The sequence below is a fragment of the Watersipora subatra genome, chromosome 1 (genome assembly GCF_963576615.1).
Source record: "Watersipora subatra chromosome 1, tzWatSuba1.1, whole genome shotgun sequence".
NCBI classification, from domain to species: Eukaryota; Metazoa; Bryozoa; class Gymnolaemata; order Cheilostomatida; family Watersiporidae; genus Watersipora; species Watersipora subatra.
The window spans coordinates 48,373,698-48,389,357 of NC_088708.1; the positions used below are offsets into that span (position 1 = coordinate 48,373,698).

Genomic DNA, 15,660 nt, shown 5'->3' on the forward strand with positions numbered 1-15,660 from the left:
AGTGTATTTGCTGAGATATATCGCCTAAGGAATTCATTAAGTTCGTGTGGCTGAATTGGTAAGGCATCAGACTGGTGAACCAGAGAGTCTGAGATCAAATCTTCTGCGATACAGATTCTTTATTCCAACATATTAATTAATAGCTATCGCTGGACATACTGAAGGAAGAACAACAGATGACAAACTTTGAGATTTGTATAGACTCAGCTGAACAGCAACATGAGGTCAGCAATCAAGTGTGATAAAAAAGAATCACAATGCTAGTTCAAATAAGGAATAAGACTTTTCTTTACATTGAATAAAACAAGGGCATTTATGTTACGTAAATATGAACCTCTCAGAAAGGTGGCTTAAAATACATTTTCACACAACTAAGACATTAAAAAGAATTAAATTTTCCCATGTTTAAAACATATGATTCTTTAAAGCATATGTTCCAAAAGTTGATGCTATAAGGCGATGCTGAAACTTGCCTAAAAGTCTAGAAATACAAAATAAGATGTTTTGCTTGATCACAGATATTCAGTGCCAAATTAAAATATCTCAAACTTTTCAAAGCCATGCAAGATTTATTGGCATTGAAAGTTAAAACTAAAATTATATATCTGTGGCATTATAATTTTTTTAATTTAAATATTTTTTAAAGCGTAATGTCAGAGTATTAGACACACTGTAATGGGCATTGGGTAGGCCTAGTTCTCTGTTTGATATACATACAGTATCATATAGTATAATTTATATTTGTGATAAACATTTTAACAAGTGTACTATTCATATTTAAAATCAGAATAAAAATGTGAATTTCTAATTCCAACACAATTTGCATATTTACGAAAATCTGATAAACTGGGAACACCTGAACATACCTGGAGTCTTGACAAGGTCATCCTCGATAATCTCTGGTTGTTCTTCTACTGTCTTGTCATCCTTTTCCTCCTCTTCGTCATCTGGCTTATCAAGCATGGCCATCAGATCCTAGTATATACATAGCTCAACAAGGTGAGGAAACACAACTCCTATGAACCTTACCTCAGTACTAGGTAACCAATTTTTGAGTTTTATGAAGAAGGTTCTTTGGACATGATTTTCGTTGTGTGTATGTTGTGAAACTTATATGAGTGGCAGAAATCGGCAGCAAGAGTAAATGAGCACATCTGTATGCGGCAGCAGTCAGCAGCAAATACAGTCTAAGAACCACAGTTTGATAATACTAAATTTGTTCATCAAGTGTGTAAAAAGTTATAAATCTTTACATAATATCATTAGATCATATTGATATGGTGCGACATATAAAATCAATTGTTTTAGTTTTTTTATAGTTTTTTTGTTTTGTATTTATGAGAAAGGAGCATGACAAATATCACAAGAGTTGAAAATCAATAATGTTTTATCCACTGCCAATGCTTAGCAGCGTACAACTGATCACAGGTCTAGATTATACATTTTCAACTGTTCTACCTCATGATGGTCATTAAAAAATGTTGACTTTAACAAGAACAAATGTGGCGAGCTTTTTAATTGCAGTCATATCAAGCAGAAACTAGGAAGCACGTTTTTTCCTTCTACTACTAAAGTGGAAAAAATGAAATGTAATGACCTTGACACAGGAAAACTACTACGATAGGTTCGAAGACATCACAGACAACACTTGAAGAAAGAAAAGCTGAATATTGCAATATATTAATTAAACGATTTTTTTTGCTTATTTGGTTTTATTTGTTTTTCAGACAATAATCTGTATATTCAGCGTTCAGCCAACTAGCTGATTCGATTATACATTCTTTTTCTGTTTACTTTTTTTCTGACCTTGCGGATTTGTTGCAAGTTCGGCACAAGCTTTGTACCAAAATTTCATGTTTGCGTTTTCTTATCAGATTAAAAGCAACGACTTTAATTTCTAGTGAAAAACCTAATTTTATCTAGAAGTCGACAAATCAGAGAGACAGTGCTGTTTCCACGCCGAACAAGTTGAGTGGAGTGCTTTGCAGTTAATGAGAAACAAACCACTGGAACATTAGTAGGTTAGTTAAAATAGAAAAGTAAGTTATGATGGAAGAAGGAGAATGCACATGTTCACTAAGATGACTTCCACAACAAATTCAGTTTAGGAGAAATAACTTTAAACTAACCAAACTCGCTTGAAGGTTGTTTATATCGATACTCATCTAAATATAAACATGAGAAAGGATATAAAAATACAAACTCAATACAAAGTTCTTTCAATGTAAATCCCTAACAACTGCATACACATCACTGTACACCTGTACACATCACGCTATACAATGCATAAATAATGGTAATTCATATCAACCAAAGTCATCCGTGTCAGAACTCTCACAGACATGTGAAATCATTCAAAAAACATAATTGAATAACACCAGAATGTGTCTGTGCAGTTTGTTTTATACATACACTGATGTTTTCGTCACTTCTCTCGAAGACTTCATTTTCACGAGTAACTTCATTAGTGTTTGGCTTATCACATTAAAAACAAGTTAGCACAGAGAATTGTATACGAGTGATACTGACGTAAAAAAGCCTTAATGGTAAGACAGTGTAGTCCTTGACAATTCCTCAGCAAGATATTAAAATAGAGATGAATTTTAAAACTTTTCTCGCGCTAAAGTCATAGAGCTCGATAATAAAAGTGACCAACCATAGATAGAACTTGTGTATCATTTAAAATTTGCTATGATAACTCAAGGTGAAAACACTAGTTCCGCAAACATATCTTTAAGAAATGAGATGCTTTTTTCATCTTTCAATGAACGTATAAGCAAGCAGATCTAACGTATATCATAATAAAATCTTCATTGCTTATGAGTATCTAGGGATATGAAATGAATATAATGGGTTAGGTTAATAAAAAATAACTAGTTTACAATTAACTCTGTGGTAAAAGGATCTGTATAGAGATCAACATATTATGACAGTATGTCAGTGTTTAACATATACAATGTATGTTGAGTATAATGCTATACAACAATAAGCATCTATAATATGTATAAATGCATATGATATACGCCTGTATAACATGTAGATATCTAAATTATATACATATTGTACCAAAAATCTATCCTGGGATACTATTTATCAAGTAAGTTTGTATTGTTATATCTACTGTTAGCTTTTTTTAACGTAAACTAGTAACATTTAACAAGAGAGAAACTGCACAGAAAAAATAATTACAGTTCTTAAATTGATACAAAGAATGTTACAAGATCAACTTGAGGTGAACAAGCTAACGGGAAGTGTATAGAGCTACCTCTGTGTTCTCTCTATCAGCTCCTTCACCATCTTCCCCCTCTTCACCTTGTTGGCCACCTTCTTTGGTCTCTTCCTCTGCACCTGGTTCCCCATCTACAAGAATCAACAACTAAAACGTTTAACTACATCATAAAGATTTTCTAAGATAATTAAATACCAGTCAACTAACCATTTTAATAACTTATTTTAACAGTATTAAAAGTAGTTGATACTCTTATGTGTGTTAATAGTCATACCAAAGACTACTAACATGACAAACTAACTACATGTAACTGACTAACTAGACAAATACATGTTGTGTTAACAAATACATAACAAAGCATAGTGGTAGTGCAAACAAAGTCTGTTAATAATATAAAGATATTATTACTCAAAATTGTGTTAACCGTTTTAGCAAAGCATGTTAGCGGTCTTAACAAAGTATGATGACAGTGTTGGTGATTACATGTTAATGGTTATTGTTAACAACCATGCAAATACTGACACAAATTTACATCCAAGCGAGTGAACATGTTAACACAAACATAACAGTATAATTTTCTCTGTTAACCCATTGACAAGTAACATAGCCCTACGAAACTGTGTTAACACTCATAATGACCAATGTTAGCAGACTAAATGAATAAGTTCGAAGCTATGCTTTAATACAAGCAAGGTAGAAAAGGTAACGGAAATAATAATTGTTGTAACATAAGTTATATTCGGGTTGGAAAATAGGCTTTCTCAATTTCTATATTTTTTCAGCAACATATAGCGACAAATGTTCTGTGATTTTCTAGTTTGACCCTTTTTTATTAGTGAGAGATAAGCTGCCACTACAGCTAAACTCATATACGGAGTGCAACTCTTTATCACCATTCAGCTTATTGAATTTTAACAATGATGCAAAATTGGCTTTCGGTTTTTTCATTCTAAGACAGTTTCTTAATAGAAAATCTTAAATACTATTCATCGCTGTCTCAACTATTTTATCTTTGTTAATGGTAGATAGTGGAGAGTACCTCAAGATCTATTAGCAGATGCTACCTGATTATAAGGAAAGTGGACAAAAGAAAATGGCGACGGGCATATACCTTGTTCTGGAAGAGGAGCTTCCTCTACGACCTTCTTACGAGGGTAAAAGCTCTTGGAGAGATAAGAGAGGTGATCATAGGTGGTGATGAGGCAGCGATAACCAGCATCGGTCAGAGTCAGCAGCTTGGGAATATCAAAGGCAATCGCACCCTCAGGAAACTCAAATGACTTAATTCTGCCAAACAAACAATATTTCACAAGCTTTTCTTGTGATGACAAAATCAACATATGAACATTGCCAACTAAAATGCCTTGTATGGTCCACTTATTTGCTATAAAAAGGTCATAGTGCACTTAGCTGCTATAGTAAGGTCATAGTTCTTTTAACTAATATAATAAGGTCATAGTTCACTCAACTACTATAAGAAGGCCGTAATTCACTTAGCTACTATAATAAGGTAACAGTTCACTAAACAGCTATAGTACGGTCATAGTTGACCTCACTGCTATAATGTCATAAACCATAGTTCATCTAACTGCCCCGAAGATGTTGAGGTGTAATAAGGCTGCATGACATATATATATATATATATATATATATATATGGAAGCTATCTTTTTCCTATAAAAGCGATAAGTTCAATTATAATATGCAACTAACTAACTCGTGCACTTACCGAGGGTTTCTACTCAGGTTTCCCCAGATATAGAGGCGAACCTGGTCATCATGGAAAACACTCTGAAGGTTAAGTGTCTCAGAATTCATGAGATGTGTCGCTTTAAGAGTCACGTCATGCGAGGCCAGGTCTAGCTTCTCATTCACCAGCTGCTGCAGCTCTGATATCGTCTGCAAAGAAGATTGCCACTTCAAAAAACAGCCAAGTTTGGTAATGATGATGTAGTCACTGGTAACACAGCACCAGCACACATTTATGATTTCTAGTTGTTTTTGCCGCCATTCTTGAAAGAAATCGCACTGTCAGCCAACATCAGTCCAGGGGAAGCAAGTAAATTTTCACATGTCCCGATAATCAAGCTTACTAAACATGAGAAGGCAATTACACACATACCTGTCGGTAACGCTGCAGTTCTTGTTCCTTGATTTCTCCTTCAGGTGTATCAGATATGATAAACTCGAGCTCCTCTATCAACTGCAGTGAGCAGAACAAACATACTGTTTTGAGTTTTGATAGAATATAATGCCAAATATTATATAGCTTGGTATCCTATAACTAAACATCATGTGACTTGACATAATGCAACTTGACATAGTGTGACCTGACATAATACGACTTGACATTATGTAACTTGACATTATTGACTTGACACAATGGGACTTAACATAATGCAACTTGACATAGCGTGACCTGACATAATACGACTTGACACAACGCGACTTGACGCCATGTGATTTGACACTATCTTATGAAAAGAGGTGGTGTGACCTAATATTGTATGATTTGAAATTATATGAGCTAATACCGTAACGCTTGATATCATATTACTTGAAATCACCAAGCTATATTGTGAATAATGAGGTTCTATTATTAGACGTTGGAGTGAGTAGATAAGATGATTTCAGAGTGATATGTTCACCAGCCGTCAGCAGTCAGCAACATTTTAGCTGTTGAGCAAAAAAAAAGAATTTTAATGCTTTAGTAAAAAATGAATGAAAAAACATACAGTATATGTATTTATAAAACATGGAAATAGAAAAAAACAACAGAAAGATAATTTCAAAATCACAACTACTAAGACTATTTATGTAAAATCTAATTGCTTTGTTTGAAAAGAAAATTCACAGCCCAAGGTCCACAAGGCACAGATGAAGAAATACAACAGGCTGCGATCCAGGCACTAACACAATGAACACTGCAATACTAGACTCTACCTCACGAGTATGTCGACATTTGGGGAGGATTTCCTCGATGCTACTGCGTGCAGTGTCCTCTCTCTCTAAATTTATATACGTGTTGATTTCTCCGGCTATGGTGGGATCTGCAGAACCATTGCACCTCATATACCGCTCCCACTAAAAACAAACAGCTTTGTAAACAGCAACGTAAAATTAACTTATTTTATCATAAGTTCTATAAATAGGGCAGTTATCATATTTTCAAAAATCACCAGGCTAACAGCTCTCACTACTCCTGTTTTAACTGCTTAAAGAGGTCTGAGGGTTAGAGATGTTTTGAGCAATGTTATTTTTAGCTACAGAATGAGAGACCATTTACATGTCAACGACTGTCTTATAGCAAGACATCTCTTATGATATAACATTGCAGAAGTGAATTTAACCAGTCAAAATAGACAATCAAATGAATATGCTATTTTAGTTGATAATTTATCTTTTGGAATAATTATATACTGAATGAGACCAAAATAATTTGACGAGTGTTTCCAAGATTCTTTGAAAGAAGAATTATTTAGCGTAAAGATAGACGATCATATTGGTTGATTCTAGAGAAAAGCCTGGAAGAACAGACACATAACAAAAATATATCTCTAACCTGAACAATAAAAAGGCAAAAAAACACTACCCTACATAAAAATTCCAGAATTCTGAAACGTTCAACTAACTTTTCTACAAGTTATAATAACGAGACACTGTTACATGATTTTATTCTGCCGAATAAACCATCAGTCTGTGAAAAGACATGCAGTCAGAGTATTTAGTTAAAAGACTTACTAACTTCCAAGGTTTTGATATAATTTAATAAAACAAGTAGCTGATATAAAGCTATTTAATAGGCTATCATCACTGACTTGAACAAAGCAAAAGTAGTCAAGTCACTGTTAGGACTCCAAAAAATAACCTTTTAGCATCTGGGTAGCTGTAGTCGCTGCTGCCACCCAGAGTAGCTAAACATTTAAGGTGCGCCTGGGTAGCTGAAGTTACTGCTGCCACCCAGAGTAGATAGAAATTTAAGGTATATAAAGTTATACCTTGGCATTCTTCCTTCTAGTGTCTTCCTGATTCCTGATAAAGCTAGAGTGCTTATCTATTAGATCATTCAACTCTTCAAGTTGAGCTTTTCTTCTTTTTGATTCCTGAATTCAAATAAGCATTAATTAAATTAAAAGTTCCATCACCTAGCACCTGCTTGCCATTGTCATAACTGTTTTGTATTGCATATAAGTCGATTGATGTTTACAAACTTAAAAGTGGTTGATGCAAAACATTAGTTCTAAATTTGGTATTATCCAAAGAATCGTATGGTGATTTAGTAAAACAAGGTATGTGATCATTTACCGGTAGCACGTTAAAAGATACTACATCAAGTTAATTTAGTGAGCTTTACAAAGTCATCAAAAATTAACTGGAAACTACCCAATATTTACAGAGCATTCTTACCAATATCAACAAGTTTTATGATTCTGGTGTCTTATTGCATAGTTCTAATTTAACTAACTGGGTCAGATTATCCGAAGCTGCGTGTCCTGAGCTGCATCTGACTGCACATGTATTGCAGTTGGTGGAAAGTATTGCAGAAAGTTGTAAAGTTGGAAAGAAGGGAACGTGGGTAGGTGGATTATATTTCAGTTGTTACATGTGCCTTAATTGCAAGTGTAGCAAATATGCGGATAAAATTTGTTGAAAAGCTTAGTTTGAGCGTACTTATTATTTGTAATTTATGCACTCACCCACTTGCCCTTCTAGTCACCGCTGAGACCATAAAATTGCACGCAGTTAACTAACCAGGGTAAAATGATAAACTACTTTGGATGGAATGAAAGAGGGTTTTAATAAAAAATGATATACTGGAGTGATCTATGTGACTAAATATAACTACATGCAGTAAATGGGCAAAATAACGGGCTATATTTGGTATTTTGACCATACCAGCGCTTACCTTGACTACCTCAATGAATGCCAATCTTGCAGCTTCAAGTTGCTAGTGTATTAAAGTAATAATTTGTAATATAGTTTGAAAAGTCATTTAGGAAAACATTCTATCAACGATTAACCATTGACATTAAATTAAAACACTCTCATAGCATTTGTCATACAATGACACTTGTCATAGGATGTGTTATAAAATGACACTTGTCATAGGATGTGTCATAGGTTGACACTTGCCTTAACAAGTGTCATATGATGACACTAACCACAGAATGTACCATCCAAGTATCACGGCAGTAAGTTGAACCTCCTAATTTTGGTTTCATACCAACAGCTAGCAACGCCTGACACAACAGTCACTACCAATATGAGCAAGTTGTGGCCTTAAACATTAAAAAAAATACTGCCATAATTATTAGGGAAAAGAAAGCGAGAAAAAATGTTAATATTGTATCTGCTTAAAAAGCGATGGGTTTGATTAATTGAATAAATTGGGATAAAATTATTCAGTAAAGATTACATTGTTAGCAGAAGTTACAACCTGCAACAATAATATAATAATGATAGTAATAAATAAAAAATAATAAATTCAGAAACTTAATACAAAGTCATGCTTGCAAACAACATTGAAGTTCTTTTGTAAAGTAGAATTAAAAATTTGAAAAGAACATTTGATGATTATGACTTGCTTTTACATTCAATTGTAGAAATAATGAGCAATTGTAGAATAATCAACTAAATGATCCAGCTGCAGAAAGCCTGAGCAGCTTTTCAAATAACTGTAGGATTTTTGTGCATCTAACAATACTCCTGACTGGTTGTCACATCTAACAGTAAGTTCTCATTTTAAGATGATTAGTAGAACATTCCAAACAGAAAGTAATAATAATCTACCTCAGCCTCTAAACGCTTTCTTTCAACAGCTTCAACTTTTTCTCTTTCTGCTTTAGCTTGTTCTTCTTCAAGCTTTTTCTTTTGTTCTTCTTCTAAAATTTCAAAAATGGAAAATGAAAGTCTTTATGAATATTAGATTTGCAGGATCATAATCCAAATTGTTGCAATAGCCTTAAATTTACAAAGTGAACGTACCCTCTTCTTGCAGTCTACGTTCATCTTCCTCTTGTTTCAGCTTATCTTTCTCGGCTTTGGTCAATTTCTTTTTTCCTGATTTGGGAGGCTAAAATGACCACTTCAACTTTCAATCAATGAGGAATGTTGTTAATAAGATAGAAAAGCCAGCACACTCTAATACAGAAACAACAAACAACTAAAAGCAAAATATAGCTGAGCAAACCATACTTTTAAATTTCTGGCTTCTTTTTTAGGCTGCAAAAAATTTGGTTGAACATTAATATTATTACGTCGTGGGTTGTCTGAATGCTTTGTTTTTTTTGTACGAAGTAAACTAAGTAACAGGATATTAATGCAATTTTGAAAGATGAGAGCAAAATGAATGTTACATATCTATCAATTTAAAAAAGCTCCCCAGCAACACGCTGAGCGTGTTGAACAAATATTATTTCGTTTGCAATGCAGCATCATAAGGTAAGAGCATGTCACGGGATAATGACAAAAGTCTTACCATTATGTACTATTACCATGAAGCTAAAATAAGATTTTTGAACTGAAGCTGAAATGAATATACAATCTTGGCGATACAAATATGTTTCTTGTCTGAGTTACGGTACAACAGATGCGAAGTGAACAGTGTCGGTTTAATACCGTTATTTTATTAAGCAGAGAGCGACAATAAAATTTTACAAATTTAGCGTACAATCACCAAGCAACAGCTAAGATGTAGAAGATACCCCAATTTGCTGGTTTACGCGCAGTATAAGAATCCATAAGTCAGTGCAACTATCATAGAAGCGCTTGGCTAGTGGCTTTCTAGACGTCAATGTTGTTTATGACCGTAGCTGGGCTTTACATTGTCAAGTTAAATCTATAGGTATTCGCATTTTATGTAACTCGTAACTCAGGCTACGCGTGTTCGGTACGGCTTTCACAAAAAGTGATAACAATTTGAAGGTGTCTGCGTTTTAACTAGCTGTGAAGTGTTGAACAACGAAAATTTATAGAGCAATTGTTGAATCGCTGTCTTATTTGTTATGATGAATGTTGTGAAATACTTCTAGAAATATTAAGTTTGTGATAACGCATTTAGACAGTGTGGCGACGCAAAGCAGGTTGTTACTTTGCGACAATTCGACTGAGTCCAATTATTTTTGTTCTTATGGGTTGTGCCTAGAGTCCCCATTACATTGCAGTTATGTGATGAAATTATGTCCAAAGTTGATGGCATAATAAGTTTTCAAAAAGAAAGTTTAATAAGTTTTCAAAAAGAAAGTTTAATAAGTTTTCAAAAAGAAAGTTTAATAAGTTTTCAAAAAGAAAGTTTAATAAGTTTTCAAAAAGAAAGTTTACTAAGTTTTCAAAAAGAAAGTATGCATTTTCACTACAGATATTATTAAACTTTGATTAGTGTATTTTTTAGGAACATTGTCTGATAATTTGTTCATTACAACTGAAACTACCCCGCCCTTTTGTTTGTTTGATTTAGGATATTTAGTTGATACTGTAGTTTTTCAATCAATGATTTTCGGTGTTTGAACATACTATTCTGACGTGTATGCTATATGCTTTGCAACACTTACAGTACATAGGAATATATAGGCCTACACTATAGATATACACCCGACTTGCGTATACGCCTTATATACACAAATGGATGATAAAAACCGCTAATTAGAACAATTATAGGGCGAGCCATATGCTATGACAGGCTCAGAAGGCATTGCAAGAAAACAAAAAATAAGGATGATAATAGATCATTACATAGTTTTACAACAAATATGCAATAACCAACAAGTTTTAGATCTTTTCCATTCACTTTTACAAATACAACTTTAGTGTACCTGCTTATTGGCTGTAAACACTTCATGCTCACCCTATGAAGTCTTCACTGAATTTGATAAACTATGATACTAAACTGCATAGAGTGTTCCTACAAGATGAGTTGTTTTCTTGACTTGAAAACGCATGAGTGTCTCTCTCACCAACAAGTCTGCTGCGCCCAGTGCAGTCTCTAACTTCCTTGAAGAAGCACAATCTATAAGACTACACAAAGACTGTAATCTTTTAAACTGAGTCTTTTTGCAGTCATGGTTGGTTGCTAACAAGGAATCAAAAAAGCTGCAAAAGCCTCTCCATATTATGAGTGATTTCTTTCAAGACAAACTTCGCAACGTGCTGCTACACAACAATCTAAACACTGGTCAGTTGCCATCTGTCCTCCTTCAAGAACACTTTGCCTTCATGCTGCTAAATGTCTTTGAAATACTTGCTGACTCCACTGCGATCTCAATAGCAGACTGCAATGAGGCGCATATTTAAGCAAACTTCAGCAGTAGGTTCTGTCATGTTCACCCAATGGTTCCTTTCACAATTTTTGACTTGCACCATAGCCTGTAGTTTTTCACAATAGCTATCACTTTGTGCAAGGATATTGTTTTTTTGACTATTTTTGTTTATTTCAAAAGTATAGAATCTTATTTTAAAATTTTCATTAAAAGTATTTTCTATGACTTTATGAAAACAATTGTCCAACTGCACCTGTACACCTGATGCGATGAGCACCATTTCTGAAACTCAAACCAAAAGTAACCAACTGATTATGCAGTACTCATTAATTGGTTAACTAGGAAGCATTGTGGATGCTATTAACTAAGTAGTATTATTTTCAACCTGTTCATACCTGATAAAAAAGTAGTGCTATTGGAAAATCTAGGTCTTCGTTGTGTACAATGTTCCGGCATAAAGATAAGACCACAAGCTGAGTAAATCAATAATAAACAGCACCGTGTATGAGCATTATAGGAAAGGCAACACTATTTATAATCATTCCTAAATTACATTGCTAAGGACCAAAGAGGAAAGCAGTTCAAATTCATTTTGTTTGAAGCTGTTATATAAAGTAGCAGTTTCTAACTGTTAGTTTAGGGCACTTTGACTTTGCTAGTTTTGCTGTTTCCTATTGAATGAATTGAATAAATTTTTTTAAGTATTGGCATGCAGTTTTAGTTACTACAAGAATTCCTATAACTTAACCCCAAACATCATAAATGTGGGCGACCAAGTTAGCAAAACACAGCACTCTCCTCCAACAATAAGAGTTGTTACTTCAATTGCCTGTTTGTGTTATTTTGTGACATGTATGTGACCTAATGTTTTAGTTTGTACAAGAAAGATTTGGAACTGAACCAGTTTACTCTTTGTTTCTCATGTACATAATTTAAAAGCAAATGAGGTTGGTTTTTTCAAAACTCCTTGAACAGTGTGTTTTATCTAATTACCTTGCTGGATTTTCCTTATTTAAACTGAAACAAAAAGGTTGCATTACTGACTGGAATACTTATTTATTTAAAAATAACTTTTTCATGTGTTGTTTTCGCTGTCAAACCAACAATTATGAAGAATTGCAGCAATATGGTTCTACTGACATATTGTTATGCATGATTTTAATTGATGCATTAAACTCAAAATTCAAAAACAATGTTTTAAGGCTCTTTGGTAGTCGAAATTCGTTCACCAGTTATTTTTATGAGCTTTTATTTCACATGAGGTACTTATCTTTTGATGAAGCCACAACCGATTACTTCTACTTTTGATCTAGCAAACTAACTGTATTCATGTTTTGTAGGACATTGATTATGGCAAGGCGTGCAGAAGTGATTCAGTTATATAAAAATGTAGGTAATAATTACACTTAAACCACAATAGTTCATTACAATTGATATGTATTGTATTATATTACAATACATATAGTATATATATATATATATATATATATATATATATATATATATATATATATATGTATTGTAATGAATAGGCTTTATTTTCAACTTGTTTCCATTACTAGAAGTATGTAATTTTTATTTTAGAACACACTTATACAAAGTTCTGAAGACCATATTTTTATAATGCGCCGGCGTTGATTTATTCATGTCGCATCAGGGATTACGTGTTTGTCACAATTTCCATTTCCATAACATTTCCATAATTCATTTCCATATTATTTCCGTTTCCATAACATTTCCATAATTTATTTCCATATTATTTCCATTTCCATAACATTTCCATAATTCATTTCCATATTATTTCCATAACCTTTCCATAATTCATTTCCATAGTTTTTTCCATTTCCATAACATTTCCATAATTTATTTCCATATTATTTCCATAACATTTCCATAATTTATTTCCATATTATTTCCATTTCCATAATTCATTTCCATATTATTTCCATTTCCATAATTTATTTCCATATTATTTCCATTTCCATAACATTTCCATAATTCATTTTTATATAGTTTTTCCATTTCCATAACATTTCCATAATTTATTTTCATATTATTTCCATTTCCATAACATTTCCATAATTTATTTCCATATTATTTCCATTTCCATAATTCATATCCATATTATTTCCATTTCCACAACATTTCCATATTTCTAAAATAAAATTTCCATATCCATTTCCATAAAATTATGGAAATATTTATGTTTATGGAAATGGATATGGAAAAGTAAACATTTCCATAATATGTTTAGCGATCCCTGTGTCGCATCCTTATTCTGGTCATCATATAGCATAATGTTATGTCTGAAGATTAGATGGTCCTTTATACATAGTACTGTTCTTGATACAAATTTTTGTCAGTACCAACCTGAATGGGTAGTAAATTACTGACAGAAATTCAACTCACATTCAATGATAACTATGCGCGTTGGTTTTTACCTGAGAATATTTTTAACTTAACCAATTCACAGCTACAGTTAGCTCTTGTAACGTGAAGTAAATACCAAATAATAAAATGTTCATCTACCACCTTTACTTTTTAAAGTCGGATATAGTGAACCAATCAGCTGTGTGCATTTTATCTACACTGAAGGAGATATAGTCACGTACAAGGCCGGTGAAGCCGAATGTCTAAATTAGTGTTTGCCTGCTTCTTAATAATTTAAGATCAGTTGGCCTGATGTCTGTTCAGCCAACCAGCAGTTTTTATTCTCAACTTAGCCTCGACGTATTTTCCATAGAAATTTACTACTTTTATAAGCTAATGTTCTGTTCGACTCTGATTAGCACCGATTTGCAATATGTATTGCGGGTTTTTTTTGGCCTAATAGAGAAAAATAGGCCTATAATGACTTGGCCATCCAGCAGTTCTTATTCTCAAATGAACCTGATATCGTCCACTCGCCCCGGACCAGTCTGCGGGCTCTCTAACATCTCCTAACACACTTAAACGCATATGTAGAGGTTTATTATTTTTAAGCTCTACTCTTCTGTTAGTCTCTGATTAGCACCCAATTACAATATGCATTTCATTTGTTTCTTATCTTAGCCTTATAGTAACAGTAATATCAATTGTACCACAAACACCTTCATCCAATCTCACTACTGCTTAAACTCACACATAAGTCTCCTTCAAATGTCTGAAAGTTCTATCTGCGGCGTATGCCTGGTTTTAAATGAGTTGTTTATGAAGCTGTAAACAAACAAGTCTTTGTACTATTGTGTTTCTTGTCTTACTAGTATGTTGGACTTTTCTGAAAAGAGCATTTGTATGGTTGTTGTCTTCTCTTTGGCTCTGCGCAGTTTGCTTACTCATCATAGTGCAAATAATGCAAAGTACATGAACAACACATGAATTCTATTGAGTAGGGCAGCTATTTTAGTCTTCACTCTATGAACTAAATGCAATTTTATGTAACTTGGCAATCACAGTGACACTTAATGTTTTTTATATATCTCTTCTGCTTAGCACATCTCTTGGTTTTGTTCAGTTGTCTGGTGTTCTAGTTTCTGATTAAATTAAAATGTGTCTATAGGGTTGTTAAATGTTTATGCTAATTTGTGTATATTTCAGCTGCTGTACATGGGAAGAGAATACCCTGCTGGTTACACATACTTTAGAGATAGATTAAAGGCATCCTTCTCAAAGAATAAAGATGTATCTGATCCAGAACAGATTGATGCTTTGTTAGCCAGAGGGGAATTTGTCACAAAGGAGATTGAAGCTCTTTATATGCTGAGGAAATATCGAACACTAAAGAAACGCTATTATGAGGAAGATAATACAGAAAAGGAGAGGTTTAAGAAACTGGAACAAATTGACAAATAACCATTTTTTCATTTTTTTAGACATTCACCAGTTTATTATTATTATTATTGTAACCATGCTGTTTATTTATTAGCTAACCGCATTTCCATAAATATTGTACCAAATGTAAATGGACAATGAGTTTTTTAAGATAGTGCCTTAATATTTAAATGAAGCTATTAAAACTCCATTACCATTTTTATTAGGAGCTGTCATGCAGCACCTACCATTATGATAGCTGATATGGCAGCAACTCATGGACAAAAGAAGCCTCTTGAGCAGTTCTAGCTTTGTTGGCTGTTGATAAACTGATAAACTACACTATTTATATCAGATAGATGTACGCTACAATTAGAATCATAACAGT

General features: G+C 33.4%; 1 protein-coding gene across 1 annotated transcript in view; it reads right to left on the reverse strand.

The window, feature by feature from the left end:
* LOC137390155 (dynein axonemal intermediate chain 7 homolog) overlaps positions 1-9,830 on the reverse strand; it is a 19,702-nt gene extending 9,872 nt beyond the window's left edge. The window contains exons 1-10 of the mRNA XM_068076436.1: positions 9,707-9,830; positions 9,214-9,301; positions 9,019-9,110; positions 7,227-7,331; positions 6,172-6,312; positions 5,351-5,431; positions 4,958-5,127; positions 4,341-4,516; positions 3,266-3,360; positions 867-975 (exon numbers count right to left, since the gene is read on the reverse strand). Coding sequence (XP_067932537.1) covers positions 867-975; positions 3,266-3,360; positions 4,341-4,516; positions 4,958-5,127; positions 5,351-5,431; positions 6,172-6,312; positions 7,227-7,331; positions 9,019-9,110; positions 9,214-9,301; positions 9,707-9,709 — 1,060 coding nt within the window. The 5' untranslated portion in view covers positions 9,710-9,830. The remainder of the gene's footprint in view (positions 1-866; positions 976-3,265; positions 3,361-4,340; positions 4,517-4,957; positions 5,128-5,350; positions 5,432-6,171; positions 6,313-7,226; positions 7,332-9,018; positions 9,111-9,213; positions 9,302-9,706) is intronic.
* Positions 9,831-15,660: the final 5,830 nt, after the last annotated feature.